Source organism: Schistocerca americana, chromosome 9, assembly GCF_021461395.2.
Source record: "Schistocerca americana isolate TAMUIC-IGC-003095 chromosome 9, iqSchAmer2.1, whole genome shotgun sequence".
In the NCBI taxonomy this organism is placed as follows: domain Eukaryota; kingdom Metazoa; phylum Arthropoda; class Insecta; order Orthoptera; family Acrididae; genus Schistocerca; species Schistocerca americana.
Genome location: NC_060127.1, coordinates 192,749,376 through 192,765,996, shown reverse-complemented (window position 1 = coordinate 192,765,996; position 16,621 = coordinate 192,749,376). Strand labels below are relative to the sequence as shown.

Sequence of the window (16,621 nt, the reverse complement as noted above, 5' to 3'; positions counted from 1 at the left end):
AGAAAGTCTGACATAACTAACTGTGTTTTCTTAAACATCATATGTTATGAAATGAAATGTTACTACACATTTCAGTAAATATACTGGTTTGTATATAATTCGTATGTAGTGGGATGTATATACTGCAGAAAACTTCATAGAATGTAGAAAACATCGGTGTGTCATATGTCAAAGCCATCTTCAAATGTAATTCCATAGGCTTACATGGCAAGAGTCAGTTGGCATAAGAGTTTTCTGAATATTGTCTTAATGTAAAAGAAAAAAATAAAAAAAACCTGAAAGCAACATTTCAGCCACGATTGCAGCGGCCTTCTTTTGTAACCGTAGCTGGAACATGGTGGCCTTCTTTTGTAACCATAGTTGAAATGTTGGTCCTCCTGTATAGTTTTTCACATTTTGACATGGTATGATACCCAGAAAACTTTTATATCAACCACTTTCAAATGTTGTGTTGAAATCTAATGAGCACTATTTCATGTTTTTCATTGTCAAGAGAATAAACATGTTTAGGTACTGATTTATTGTACTTTTTCCCATAACTGCAAGCATGATAAAATCATTCAACTAAAAATTTATTTCTGAAAATCCTAAGTTCACTCGAAAATGTGGATCTAGTTAGGTTCGTGTGACACACGTACCTCACTTCACCAATTTTCAAAGTAGGTCGGCTTAAAATTTTTTTGTTAATGAAAGTGTATTATTTCTCACAAAGGAAGACAGTTCTTGACATTTTTTTTTTTTTTCAAATCTATGCAGAATCAGTTTTAACAGTGAAAGGTCTGGTACCGTGCACCGCGGAATTTGAATCCCCACCATACGTCATGGACATCGAAGACCCCTAGTGGTCTCTGCACCATCACACCGTAAGCTGTGGTGGCGCACGCCTGCTGGCCCGCTTTTAGTGTGAGGGTGCCACAGTGGAACACCTGGTTGCAGTGGCCAATAGCGGCTTCCCCGATAGTGTACTTAAGCGCTTGCCTCTCACTCAGCCAGTCAGTCTAACCGTGCGTACGTATCTGGACACATCGCTTCACCTTAGACAGCTTATTTGCTTTCTTTTTCTGTGTACTAGTGGACATGGTTGTTAGGTTTTCTTGTGACTCCGTTGTTTTGATCTTTTTGTTATTCATTCTGTCCTTTGTTGGTCATGTCCTCCCTCTCCCATTGTGTTGTTGTTCGCGGGCTGCTCCGCGGGTCCCACCGAGCTTTCCATCACTTCAACCCAAACAATTTATGTAAGGCACAAACTGGCAACCTCAGCACATTTAACTAGTAAGTGAAGCTCTTGTAAGATAATTATTAAATTATCAGAAAGTGCCAATTATTAAAACACATAACAAAACTTGAGGTAGTTTGAAGTCACCAATAAAACAACATGAAAAACTTATTTAAAAGTGCCAGTGAATAAACAACAAAATAGTTTAATGGCACTGATGAGCAAATGAAACCAGACACTGAAATATTCCATGGATTTAAACTTATTAAGCGACAGAACTCCAAGAACAAGAGTTAACTTATAACTCAGAATTTACGGAAAGAACTTGACTGATGAAGAATGTCAAGGCCTCATCCTGAAAAACGTAAGAAGGTGGGGTAAGCATATTTATGTTTGACATGGGTCACAACATGCTGTCACTCCAGATTTAAACTGGTACACTAAAACAGTTAAGTTCTACAGCAACATTACCACACATACTACATAATCTTAAAACAACTACATGCGTTCTAAAATAAGGTATGAGTTTTGCCCTTTTCCCACAGTTTAACAGCATAAAGGAATTTATCAAATGAGCGCATTCCAGTAACCGACTCTTTTGTCTCAGTTGCACACATTGAAACTGGTTGCCAGCTCAGGAAATTCAACAAATTCAACAATGCTATTACAGCAAGAAGGACAATATTTGCTGATAAATTCAAATTGCAGGAATGTACACAAATTACTACCATCACTTGTCATTAAATCTTAAATAGAAGGAACACACATCTGACTCCTTGTACCACCGTGGTTGGTACCAAATTTCTCAACGACCAATATACATACAGGAACATAAACCATAGGGCAGCCGAACTGGCATGAGCGCTATCGAGACTGACTAATGTGAGTAGTATGTTCACTCACCTTTGTCATGACAAAACCCCATTAAGATGTAGTACAGCATATGAGAGCTCACTGTTAACCTTTGTTGTATGATGATAATGACTGCCACAATAGTCTCGCAGCAGGTACACATCAGTGAACTACCTTTGGGGCAGAATCAAAACCTGAATTCACTGCAGTTCACTGAATGCTGCAAACCAGCAGTGGAAATGCCACACAGGAACTGATGACTTTATTTGTGGCACCTCATCACTTAGCTCGTTCCAAACCTGCCACCTTTCCAAGTTGATACTTGCCACTATCCTGGGCAATCTGGATGTGCTCGCTGCTGCCAGCAGACTGTGTAATTAATGCACTGCTCGAGCCACACACTATCTGTATGGTGTTCCCACATTGTATTAATAGTGGTGTGTGCAGAATTTGTGTCCTCTAAGAGCGTGCCAAGGAAACTCCAGGTATCGGAAGTTGAGGCCCCACCACTAGCTTACCAAAATATTGATATGAATGCATCATGTTCTGTTGTGTTCATTAAATTTAAAAGTTGTGTACAGTGTCAGCTGGGTGGTCAGGATGTGTGGGCATCTGGGAAAGGCAATAAGAAAAACAGATGTTTTAAGAAGTAAAAATTGGCCAGGTGCAAGTAAGATTCACGCTCTGAGGATTCTGTACAAACTTAATTATGTATATGGACAGTTCATCAATTCTGGGAATCAAGAAGCTCAATGATTCTTGGCTGTTATTGGCATTTATACTGGAATGGTATCAGTCCTGGGAATTCTAAGACTTTTGAGGATATTTTAATTTCAATTTTGATGTCAGATAACAAACGACAAAAGATTTTTTTTTTTTCATGCAATATAATTATGGATTAACAATTTACTGATTTTTTCCCTTTACTTGTACTGTGAAATCTTACTTCCTGCCACATTTCAAAATTCTACATCCATGAGAAGTACACCGTACATTTTAATAAGTGAGACTTTGTGTGTCAAAACATGTGAAGCTTAAGTTTTTTACATCACATAGCCTTCATTATGTGACATAACTTTCAACTAGATACATTTACCCATTCCTGAGAAAAAAAGGTCTTAACAGATGGATGACCAGGGAGGCAGTCAGATAACAGATTAACCTAACTTGTTGCTAAATTTGATGGTTTTGGGTTAATGAGAAGTACTCTGCAGTTTTGATGAATAAGTTTGTGAATGTAGAAATGTGTGTCATAAATGGCTGTATCTTTTAATTACATTTACATAGAAGCTTCATTTTTTTACACTGTGAAGGGCCCATAGATTTTAGTGTATGATATAAATTTCAATGTGATATGTTTACCACTTCCTAGGAAAAAGGACTTTCAACAGTTGGACAGACAGACAGACAGACAGACAACAGAGTGGTCCTATAAGGGCTCAGTTTTTATCAGTATCTCCTGATGAGTCTATGAGACACGGTCTGAGGGAGTGTTTTTGCTCTACAACAAGACCTTAACTCATTCTGCACACCGACCGAAGTGGTGCAGTGGTTAGCACACTGGACTCGCATTCGGGAGGACGATGGTCCAATCCCGCGTCTGGCCATCCAGATTTAGGTTTTCCATGATTTCCCTAAATTGCTTCAGGTAAATGCCGGGATGGTTCCTTTGATAGGGCACAGCCGACTTCCTTCCCTGTCCTTCCCTAATCTGACGAGATTGATGACCCTGTAGTTTGGTCTCCTCCCCAAATCGACCTGAATCCATTCTGCACCAGGTACAGTCACATATACAGCTTTTTTACACTATCAATATTTTCCTCAATCCCTGGATTCTCCTGACATGCCACCCAGTGACTTATTCCTCTTTCTTTGTATGAAGATGTTACCAGAATGATGATAAGGTGGTACTCGAGGTGGAATGTTTCTTGAACAGCCAAAAGCTAGACTTCCACAGTAATCCATTACTGGGAAAAATGGGTCACATTGAAGGGTGATCGTGTAAAAAAGGGACTAACATCTTCACTAAGCTTCATTATCACGGCCTGAGGAGTTTCCTAGTCTTCCCCCCTTTCTCCCGCCCTCCTGACAAGATGATGGCAGAAAGATATAAATACTGGAAATCTGCTTCTATCAGTGCTGTTGCCAACCATTCTGCTGCTGTTAATCATTCTTCAGATTGAGCATTGAATAGAATAAGGAGATAAGTGATTTTGGAATAGAAAATCAATTAAAATCACTCAAAAAGAGAAGGGAACTGGACCTAATTATACTGGATGTCATCAGGTGCATTTTATCTGGTCTTTCGGCAGATATTTGCAATTTCATTTTTTCTGTGCATAGCTGGAGTCCACCTGAACAAATCCTGCTCATCGTGTCCCTCATACAATGCCCAGTGCCAATAGAAAACATCGATCAGTTTCCCATTATGAACAGAAGATTTGTAAATCAGAATTTTACGTGCCTGTTCGATAGAGTGGTCCCAAATTAGTCTAGTGCAATGTTCTTTTAATCAATATATATGAGCAGCAACATTGTGTTTTTTGTTCAATTGGAAGTTTTATAGTTAGTTTCCTTTACATTTAGGGTTACTTTATTTTTAATGACCAGTTGTGGACATCATTGAGAGCCTCGTTTGCTCTTTCTGACAGTTGTGTTGGATTTTCACAGCAACATAGTAATAACAGGTGAAAATCCAACACAACTGTCAGAAAGAGCAAACGAGGCTCTTAATGATGTCCACAACTGGTCATTAAAAAATAAAGTAACCCTAAATGTAAAGAAAACTAACTATATTAACTTCCAATTGAACAAAAAACATAATGCCACTAGAATAAAAGTTAATAATAATGAATTAGAATGTGTAACAAGTACCAAATTCTTAGGGATGAATGTAGACGGCCAATGGACAAAGCATGTCAACATTCTGGCAAAGAAATTATCCACAGCATGCTATGCTCTTACAATCCTTGCACTGGTATGCAATAATACCTGTCTTAAAATAACGTATTACGGATATCTACACTCAGTCCTCAGCTGTGGGATCATGTTTTGGGGAACAAGTGCCAGTAACATACAAACTGTGTTCAAAGTACAAAAAAGAGCCATAAGGATAATAACAAACAGCAACAACAGGGCCCACTGTCTGGAATTATTTAGAAAGCTAGGCATTCTAACTGTTTCTTGTGAGTATATCTTTCAGAACATAATGTTCATTAAGAAAAATCTCAACATGTATAACACAAACAGCCTAATACATGACCATGAAACAAGATCTTGTCACCACCTCCATCTAGATAGAAAGAACAAGGCAAAGATGCAAAAATGTATATTTTATAATGGGATAAAACTGTATAACAAATTACCACAGGAAATTAAAGAAATAAATGAGCCCCTCACTTTCAGACAAAAGCTTACAACCTTCTTAGTAAGTAAAAGTTGTTATACTGTAAAAGAGTATTTAACATAGATGTAGATTATTAGCAACATATGACATTATGACCAAAATATGAGGTAATTATAAATGTGTGTATGACTAGTTATAAAAACTACACAAAATATGAGAAATCTGTTTCATTGTAAATGTAAATGTGTGCTCATGTATTATAAACTGACGACATCCATACAATATATATTGTTCCATGGATGAATAAATAAATAAATAAATAAATAAAAAACAGTAATACACGAACAGTAATCAGTGGTCCAGCGGCAACTGGGCGGCACCGCTGGGTGGTGGGGTAGTGTGATGCTGGAACACTGTTAATACACCTTGATAAAACAAAAACCACACTAGATTGATTGGGACTGCATCATCAAATGGGCACATAAAATTCCCCTTTAAAAAGCAGTTTGTTTGTAACTGGAAATAAGTCGGTGCTCTCTGTCGATGCTAGGCATCTCACAGAAGAAGTGGTGCGCATTATTTGTTTGGGCTGACTCCAGCTGCACACTGCAAAAATGAAACTGCAAGTATCTGCTGAAACAACAGAGTAAATGTGATGAGTCTTAGGAGAGACATCCTGTATGCATGTACAATCATACAATTTTAAACAGTGGAAAGTCGAATTTGGAATATCATGAGAAGGATAGACTGTTACCGTAAGACGACACACTCAGTTTCAGACAGGCATAACAAAAAGATTGTTACATACTAAGCTCTCGACCAAAGCCTTCTTTAAAAAGGAAGTAAAACACACACACACACATTCAAACAAGCAGGCACAGCTCTCTCTCTCTCTCTCTCTCACACACACACACACACACACACACGACTGCTGTCTCTTAGCAGACTGCAGTGGTGAGTATCAGTCTATCATTTTCAGAATTATTCAAGGACAATTTTATTTAGATTATGCAGAGGACCTGCTCTTTTACTAGAAGCCCTTTATCATACATCACTGGAACATTGAAGAGTTTTAAGTGATTGAAGAAAAGGTGCAGCTCATACTACCTTCAAAAACGGCCATTGTACAGAAGCAGATAATTACAGGCCTAACGGTGTGTAGTTGAGTTGTGGAACATTATTTTCAGTTTGCATATTAAGACTTTCCTGGAGATCAGAGATTTCCTCTGTATTAATCAATGTGGACTCAGCAAACAGTCAGCAGTCTTGTTAGTCAATGGAATGTGGTAGCCAGTGGGTGGCAGCTTCATATTGGTGCTGTTGTTCCTTGACTTCAAGAAGTTTTTCAATAAGTTCTGTGATACTGTCTTGCAAACAGAATGCAAGCTTCCAGAATATTTGACAGCTTTTGTGACTAGATAGAGGACTTCCAAGCTAACAAAGCCTAACACATGTTTATTGATGGTAAGAACCATTTAATGTGAAAGTAATTTTGGGTGTCCCCCAAGAGTATGTTACAGGATCTTTAGTGCTCATGAGATCCGTGAATAATGTGGGCAATAATGTTGGAAGCTTCACAAGGTTGTTAGTGTATGTTGCTGTTGTATATAGCAAACCTGTAATGTGAGAAAACAATACCATAATTCAAAAAGACTTACTGAGGGCATGGCAGTTGATACTCAATATAGAAAAATGTGATGTATTGCGCATAAATAGGCTGGGAAGAAATCCTTTATAGTTTGAGTAAGAAATTGGTAGTTAAACAATATGATACACAAAACTGATATACATCACACTGCATAATTATTTCGTTACGCTTACACAAATGGTTTTATAATGTCACAAAAAGTAATAATAAGACTTCAAAGGATAATAACCCAATACAGTTTTATAAAATGACAAAATAGTTAGTTCATAATGTAAACAAACTTGATTTTACTAGTGTTATGTATGTATTAAAACATTGTATTTTGTATAAAATGATAATGCTTTAGCATTATTCACCATTATAGTAGACAATTAAAATATTTACTGTGTAGGGTTTCCCAGTGTAATGATTCTCAGTAGTCTCCTCAGGTTTGCTGCTAGAGCTTAAATCAATGTGACTCAATATTTCGGTGATCCACAGCTTTTCTATAGCCCAGATCACAACTAACAATTTGATCAAGGAGTGATTTTGAATTTTTAGTAAAGCACAAGCTGACACCTGCAGTAGTGAAACAGCTTTCCTGTTGAATTTTTTCCTCAGTCCTCGTTTTGAGTTCGTCAGTCATGACTGCAGGTCAGTCTAATCATTCTCCATCATCATATTTGCTCATCCACCATAAAATGTGATGCATCATGTTTGAACTGAAGTGCCATTCAGTAAATTTCCACAAACTTTGCTTATCTGCCTGTAAATTTTGATTTCTTCTTCTCATTTTGAATGGGTCTACTTTGGACCACATTTGATCAACTGTTGGGTTTTGATCTTTGCCCAGTACTGTTGCATCTGCTGCCGATGTAACTCCTTCCCTTCTTCTGTCCTGGGGCTTTTCCTGAAATCCTCGGGCTTCCTTCAGGGTACATCTCACAGAATGTCTGTTCTGGGTATCAGTTATTCCCAGTTCTTTAATGTCCTTTTCAGTTTGTGTCAGCCAAGTGGTGCAAACCTTTGTGTTTTGCCAGAAGATGAACAAATGGTTGGTCAATCTGTTTGGAGGCAATCTTGCAACATGGCTATAGAATGCTACCCGTGTTTTTCTTGTACAGTCAGAGAGCCTCTTGATATGTTCATAGAGCCCTGAGTTATGTCACCTTCGAATTCCCCACCTTCTTCTGCCAGACCTTGGATCTTCCTGAGAATTCTCCTCTCTCTGACTTCCAGTTTCTCCATCAGATCTCTCCAGTTCATGGCATACAGGACTTCTGGTCGTAAGTTTCAGGTCGTGTGAGAGGCATTTTTTGTTGTAGCTGTTCATAGACAGTCGATAGGCTAGTTCCAACTTGTTGACTCTCATGGATAGTGATGTTTTTTCTGATAAGTTGGGTTCAATCCATTCGCCGAGATACTTAAACTTCTCACTCCTTTTGATTTTCCCCTGGTCTAGTAACATCTCTCAGTTAGCTTCTTTGATGTTGGCGAAGAACTCTGTTTTCTCCAGTGACACTTGAAGATCCCCTTTGGCTACCTGTTTTTGGAGGCAGTTTAACTGCATTGTTGCCATTTAAGGAGGATCAGCAATTTCTGCTGTGTCACTGCAAAAGCCAGGCAATCTACAATCAGTACTTCATTCTTACAGCCCAGTTAGACACCAGTTTGAACACCCGAACTGGTCAGTTCCTTGTGCCATTGTCTCACAACCTCTTCAAGGACACAGTTGAAGTGTCTCACTACAATTTTTATCTTGAAGCTTTCTGACATCTGACCTCTAAATTTGACATCAGAATGGGTGCTGGTCAAGGTTTCTAGAATGAGCCTGCAGGTTTTGTTGTCTAGTGCTAGTTCCTGGAGTATTTCGTTAAGCATTTCTCTATCAACGGCGTCGTAGGTCTTCCTGAAATCAACAAAGGTGATGACCACCTTGCAGTTTCTCATCTTGGAGTATGCCAGTACAGTTTTAAGGTTGAGGATCTGTTCTGTACAGGATCAGGTCTTCATGAAGCATCCGTGATATTCTCCCAGTTGACTATCCAGTTGATCTTCTGCCCTTGTTCGTAATGCCTTGGAGAGAATCTTGTATGTTACTGGGGCAAAAGAAATTCTACGGTTGTTGTTCAGATCAATAAAATCTCCCTTTTTGTGAAGTGGATGGATCAGAGCTGTGTTCCAATCAGGTGGTAATTTCTCCATTTCCCAGACATTCTGGATGATCTCAGTGAGCTTGCCCACGCATTGCTTCCAACACAATTCCAGAGTTCAGGAACGATAGAGTCCTCTCCAGCTGCCTTATTATTCTTCAAAAGTTGAATGATTTGTCCATCTTCTTCCAATGAAGGGGCAGTGAGTTTGGGTTTGATGTGGTTTGTCTGTAGTCAAAGTCTTCATTGGGTGGATCACAGGTGAGTAGGTTTTAAAGTACTCAACTAATAGGTGGCAGTTGTCCTTGTCATTAAAAACCAATGTGCCTGTGACTCTCTGAAGTGGAGACTTGGCGGATTGTATTTTCTGAGTGCCTGCTTGATGGTTCTGTAGAAATCTCTGGAGTTATTCTTAGCAAAGCTCTCTTCGATTTGGGTTAGTTGGTTTTGTGTGAAGGTCCATTTGGTTCCTCAAATTACCTTCTTTGGTCCCAAAAGTTCTCCCAATTTTTCTTGGTTTTCTTACAATTCCACTTCCCTCAGAGAGTCTGTCTTTGGGCCATTGCATTGTCACAGTCTTTATTCCACCACAGATGCTTCCTTCTTCTGGTGAGGAGGAGGGGGGGGGGGGCAAATTCATTGGTCATCTTCACAAGAGTTTCCTTCATTTGGTCCCAGCTGTTGAAATCTGTACTGTTCAGTCTCTGGCTTACTTCTTGTCTGTTCTTAAGTCACTCTACATCAATTCTTACCATCTTGGAGGTTCTGTGTGCTCTAATGTTTTGAGGCTGGAGTCTCATTTTGATCTTTGTGAGACAGTGGTCTGACTCCAGATTGGCACTTGTTAATTCCTTTACATCTTGTATTTCCTTTTGAGATTTTTTTGAAAATGGACACTGTGATCAAACCTATCTGGACACATGGCTGAAATTGACTTACAAGTTTGTGGCACCCTCCTTCGGTAATGAAGGAACTCAATATGTTGTTGGCCCAACCTTAGACTTGATGATAGCTTCCACTCTCGCAGGCATGCATTCAGTCAGGTGCTGGAAGATTTCTTGCAGAATGGAAGCCCATTCTTCATGGAGTGCTGTACTGAGGAGAGGTATCGATGTCAGTTGTTGAGGCCTGACATGAAGTCAGCGTTCCAAAACATCCCAAATGTGTTCTGTGGCATTCAGGTCAGGGCTCTGTGCAGACTAGTACAGTGATGTTATTGTCATGTAACCACTCTGCCACAGGCCGTGCATTATGAACAGGTGCTCGATCATGTTGAAAGATGCAATCGCCATCCTCAAATTGCTCTTCAACAGTGGGAAGCAAGAAGGGCTTAAAACATCAATTTATGCCTGCACTGTGATAGTGATATGCAAAACAACAAGGGGTGCAAACCCCCTCCACGAAAAGCACGACCACACCATAACACCACCGCCTCCGAATTTTACTGTTGGCACTATACATGCTGGCAGATGACATTCACTAGGCATTCGCCATACCCACATCCTGCCACTGGGTCACTACATTGTGTACCATGATTTGTCACTCCACACAATGTTTTTCTGATGTTCAATTGTCCAATGTTTATGCTCCTTGTATCAAGCAAGGCATCATTTGGCATTTAACATCATAGTTTGTGGCTTATGAGCAGCCGCTCGACTATGAAATCGAAGTTTTCTCATCTCCTGCCTGTCATAGTACATACAGTGGATTTTGATGCAATTTGGAATTCCTGTGTGATGGTCTGGGTAGATGTCTGCCTATTACGCATTATGACCCTCTTCAACTGTCGGCGGTCTCTGTCAGTCAACAAACGAGGTTGGACTGTACACTTTTGTGCTGTGTGTGCCCCTTAATGTTTCCACTTCTCTATCACATCGGAAACAGTGAACCTAGGGATGTTTAGGAGTGTGGGAACCTTGCATACAGACATGTGACATAAGTAACACCCAATGATCTGACCACGTTAGAAGTCCATGAGTTCCGGAGAGAGCCCCATTCTGCTCTTTCACTACTGAGGTTGCTAATATGGAGTACCTGGCAGTAGGTGGCAGCATAATGCACCTAATATGAAAAACGTATGTTTTTGGGGTTGTTTGGATACTTTTGATCACATAGTGTATTTGGAATTCACCCAAGTTGATGTTAGGTGAAATCCAACTTTTATACTTTCTTGGTAGGTGTTTGAAGGCTGTAGACTTCATGACCAACCCAAAAGTCCTACAGAGATCCACCAATCATTCTCCATTGTGGTTGGTTCTCATATGTGCCAGATATTTGCCCACTATATTTCTGTATTTTCTTTTCTCTCTTACCAGTTGAGCATTGAAGTCACCAAGCATTGTGATGGTGTGTGTCTCTGGAACTTTGGAGAGAATATCTTCTAAATCTGCCCAGAATTTCTCAGTTCTGTCTGGATTGCATCTGTTGTCCTGTTTGGTTTGGGCATGTATGTTGACCGTAGCCCTTGTTAGCACATTTGAGGGAGAGGATGGATACAAAACTGCTTGGGGAGGTGAAGTCACTCACTGAATCCAGTATCTGATTATAAATCCTGTACCTAAGGGGGGTACGTTCTTCATTACCTGCTGACCTACTTTTCCTTTGAGGATTCTGTATCTTTGGGACTCGAAGGCATGATCATCCATGAATCTGGTTTCTTGTACTGCTGTCAGTGCTATGTTGTGTTGTGTTAGTGAATCGGTCAGATGTTCCAATTTACCCACTTTGAGAAGTGAATTTGGCTCAAATGTTGCGAAGAAGCTTTGCCGTCTTGGTCTGAGTTTACGTCTGGTGATTTCCGGATGCTCTGACTCATCCTCAAAGCATGTTGGTGCTGACAACCCAGAATACGAAGGACCGCTAATGTCATCTCAGGTGACGGTGGATTGGTTACCACCTGGGGTAGTGCATTCAGTGAATTTTCCCTCCATGCTCAGTTGAAGATTATTCTTCGTGGAAGAGTGACGAGCCACTGTCCAAGATACTACCCAAGTTGTTAGCTTGAGCAACTTATTATTTGTTGTTTCCAGGGCTCTCGGGTGTCCAGCTGGATGCGATTGTTGAAGTCCCACAATATTTTGGCAACTAACCTTTCTGCCATCATCAGGTGGTTCTGATGGAATGGTCTGTCTGCTCATTGTCAGTGTTATCTATGTCCATCAGTCGGGCTTTGATTCCCTGCGCTGATGGTACGATTGCAGCTGCTGGGATTCCAATTGCAAGTGCCGACCCTTTGATTATGGCTGCTGACAATCCGATTATGCCCGACGACAATCCATTTGCGGGTCCCGATCCAGGTCTGTGCCGTCCCTGGCATTGCGCCGGGCGGTGGAAGATGCAGAATCCTGTGGAGTGTCCTCAGTGGCCGTTGTGGAAGGAACTTGTGTCCACTTGAGGCATGATGCTATGATGGAGCTAAGTAATGGTTTCCATGCCTTGCTGAGTTGAAAACCTGTGTCTTGGTTTATGAGATTGTCCTTTATGCAAATTTCAATGGCCTCCTTGAAGGTGCTTTCCCAGTAGAAGCTGGTAGGGGCCAAAATCTTGTTCTCTTCGTATTTCATGTTGTGCCCAGTTTCCAAGCAGTGTTCTATCAGTACCAATTTGTTGGGCTGGCCTAGGCACTTGTGGTGTTGGTGTTCTTTGCAGCAGTCTTCGACTGTGGGATTGTTTGACTGATGTAGGATTTGCCACAACTACGTGGAATATTATATATGCCGGCTTTCTTGAGGCCACATTCGTCTTTAATTGCCCCTAGTATGGCACGTATTTTGGACGGTGGTTGGAGTACCGTTTCAGTTTTTGAGTATATGTGCATGTACACATGTGTGTCTATCGTTGACTAGGGCCTTAATGGCTGAAAGATTTAAATGTGAATCTTTTTGTTGTGCCTATCTGTGACTCAGCATCTCTGCTATATGGTGAGTAGCAACTTTCCTTCTCACAACATTGTTACATTCTTACTTGCTGTTAGCTTTATGATGGCACCAACAATTACATTGGTCTATGACTTCACATTAACATTGGTGAGAGAAATGCAGAACCCATTATATCACAACATTCTTTACTTTTCGAATGTCCCTCATATCAGTTAATTGTATGGCATTCCTCAGACACTAATTCCCAGAGTTATATCACAGCCCAACACTGGGAATGCTAGGGCATCTTACCACAATTTTTCCACATAGTAATTTCTTCATCTGTCCCATAGTTATGACTACATGTGTCTGCACTTCTTGCTCACCAGGAACTTATGGCACACTATGTCGGAATGGGTAGGAACCACACTGCCAGAAAAATAAATAAATAAAATAGTACACCCTTTTAGAGGTTTCCAATTCACTTAAGATTGATTGTTTCAACAGTGCATATGGAGTACATGGAACGATTACATTTACATTACAAGTGGTTCTGAGGTACCAGGTATCAACACGTGTATTTAGTACATGGTGTAGCTTTGATGGGAGGCAATGCAGTCACTGACTCTGGCATCCAATTCATCATGCAGCCGGTGAATACAGTCCTCAGATACGTTATTACGTGCCTGCTCGACTTGTTCATGTAGTTTTGTAAGAGTTGCTGGTTGATGTGTCACAAGTCACTTCTTGTCCTGACATGTCCCACATGTGCTCTTTTGGAGACAAGTCCAGAAATTGTGGTAGCCAGGAAAGTTGATGCACATCTTGCAGAGCACGAGTTTCACGAGTAGTGGGTGGATGAGCATTATCCCGTTGGAACAACACATCACCTTTTGGTTACAAGAATGGCAAAAGAATGGGTCTAACAACATTGTGCATGTATCAAGTGCTGGTTAGGATTCACTCTAGAAACACCAAAGGTGAACAAGAATTATAGCTTATTGCACCCCAGACCATAAGACCTGGGGTGGGGCCAATTTGTCTTGTGTGAATTCACTCTAAGAGGCAGCATTCACCAGGTCTGATGAAGAAGCTTGCACAGGATAGAGTAGAATGGAGAGCTGCATCAAACCAGTCTCAGGACTGAAGACCACAACAACAACATGTCGTACGTGCAGGCAGAATCTGCTTTTATCACTTACGATCGTGGTGCTCCATTCCATCTTCCAAACGATCCTCCGATGGCACCTGTCGAACTGTGCACATCGATGCTGTGGTGACTGGAAGATGGATTAGAGGTGTACATGTCCATAGTCCCACTGCTAATAACCTGTCAACAGTTCATGTTGACGCATCTGGTCTCACAAGCTATCTTATCTGTGTTGTGGTAGCTGTACGATGTACCACTGCTGCACTTAAAATACAATAATCCTGGAAAGCATCTGTGCTGCGTGGGCATCCAGAGCATTGTCTATAGGTGTGAGAATGTTCATGTGACCACTGACATCAGCATCATTGCACAACAGACACCATGTCCAACTTATACGGCAATTCTCCAAAAGGACCATCCCGCCACTCAGAAGGCCACAATTTTACCCCTTTTGAACTTACTCAGTTGGATGTAAGAATCATGAGTGCGTCTTTGTGGCATGATTGCTTGCTTGCTTCACATGTTTGCACCACAGTAATCCTTCTGGCTGTGAGCATTTCCTATTAAATGGTAGACACAGATGATGCTCTGGTAGCTCTGCCACTATGCTATCTGTTGGTGGACCATGTTGAAACCATTATCAGTACATCTGCTATCCCCCAGGTGACATATACCATCAAAATACGGATCAAAATCTGTGTCGTCTTTCCAGAAGTATTAATTTTTTTCCCTGCAGTGTATTTTATTTTTTATGTTTATTATTTATTAGTTATTGCTTTAAACATGCTACACAGTTTAATTTGTCTGCATTTTTGATGCAATTATTGCAAGGAATATTATAGTTTTATTATTTGTTCCAAAGATACGGTGGCCGAGCAGAATAAAATTCTGCAGATTGGGGAGCAGGCACGACGAGGTCTCGAGTTGAAGCTGGGACAGGCAATGAACGAGGCTGCAAAGCAAGCCAACAACATCGCGGACCTTGAGCATGAGAGAGACAGGTAGGCTTTACCTGGGGGAGTGATTTTTTGCTTGTGCTGCTGTCCTCTAAAGTCAAATAACTGATGCTTTTACAGTGGGCCTGTGGAAAGATAGTAGTTCCTGGAGCAAGGAGATCCAGGAGAAGCAAACATTGGTCAGTATTTATTTTGCTTCTTCTCTTCCTTATTCATATTAACTACCGTACTCTATCATCCTGTCTGTTGGCACACTTCTATTCTGTGTGTCCATTTCCTTCTGCTGGGATCTATTACATATTAACACCAACTGTGATCAGAATTTTAGATTTGGTCACAGTATTGTGTTTTGATGGTGTGCTATTAGCCCAGAGTTAACCGTCACCTGTAAATCTACTGTACTTACGTAGTTATTATGGGGACACGTATTTTGTTAGATTTTTCCGTAGTGGTTTTGAACAAACATCTAGTAGCCTCTCACCTGTTTAAAATAGATTGTTGTCCTCTCATGACAGTACCTTTCTTTGTGAGCAAGCAGAAAGTCATTAATTTTTATTTGCTCAAATTAGTTTACACAATACATAGACTGTGTGCTTGCAACACACAAATCAAAAGTGTACTGCTTGTAAACTTAATATGTAGCTTGTGTATTATATTTTGGAAGAAATATGTCATAAATATGCAAATGGGCAACATTATACAGGGTGATTTTCCTAAATGGGGACAAATTGCAGCAAATGATCCCTGAGATGGTAAGTTACATAAAACCTTATGTGGCTGTGTAGCCAAAAACTCATTCTGAGGTGAAGATAAAAGATCTTTGACCGTGTGAGTTTCAGTGATTGAAAGTTATGTGAGAATACGTCAGGCAAGTGAAAATATTCTGTCAGTATTAGTGTCTCAGCTCCACATGGTTCCAGCTACTGGACCATAAACTGTTCACACATTGGTATGAGGGAGCATCTTCTTCACCACTATTGCCAACTCTGGTGTGGAAATTTGTCTTGTAGTGCAGCACTGAGGGACGGTAGCCCAGTATACTAACCAGGAACAAACTGACATTGTCTTTACATATGGACAGGCAAATGACAATGGATGAATGGCTGCATAACTGTACTGGAAAAAGTGTCCCCATCAACAGCAACTGGACCATAAACTGTTTGCCACAGTGTTTCATTATGTGTCAGACAGGATTGTTTACGGGAAAGGGCAACCACACAAAGTGGGTGCACTATGTAAGTACGAGGAGCATTCAGTAAGTAATGCAACACATTTCGTTTTACTCGGCCTATTTCACTTGAAAAACATTCAGAATTCATTGTTGGACATGTAGTGGTACATGTCGGCACATATGATGCCTGCTTCTTGGGTTGTGAGGCCATCCTTGGCTCCTTTCAGCAGCTCGCTGATTTGGTGTAGGCAACTAGCAATGCACGTGGGTTGCAGGCTAAGCTGCCTATCTGT

General features: G+C 40.5%; 1 protein-coding gene across 1 annotated transcript in view; it reads left to right on the top strand.

Annotated features, from left to right (window-relative positions):
- LOC124550809 (cilia- and flagella-associated protein 58-like) overlaps positions 1-16,621 on the top strand; it is a 281,635-nt gene that overhangs the window by 99,449 nt on the left and 165,565 nt on the right. Inside the window, exon 10 of the mRNA XM_047125536.1 lies at positions 15,064-15,202. Within this exon, the coding sequence (XP_046981492.1) occupies positions 15,064-15,202 (139 nt within the window). The remainder of the gene's footprint in view (positions 1-15,063; positions 15,203-16,621) is intronic.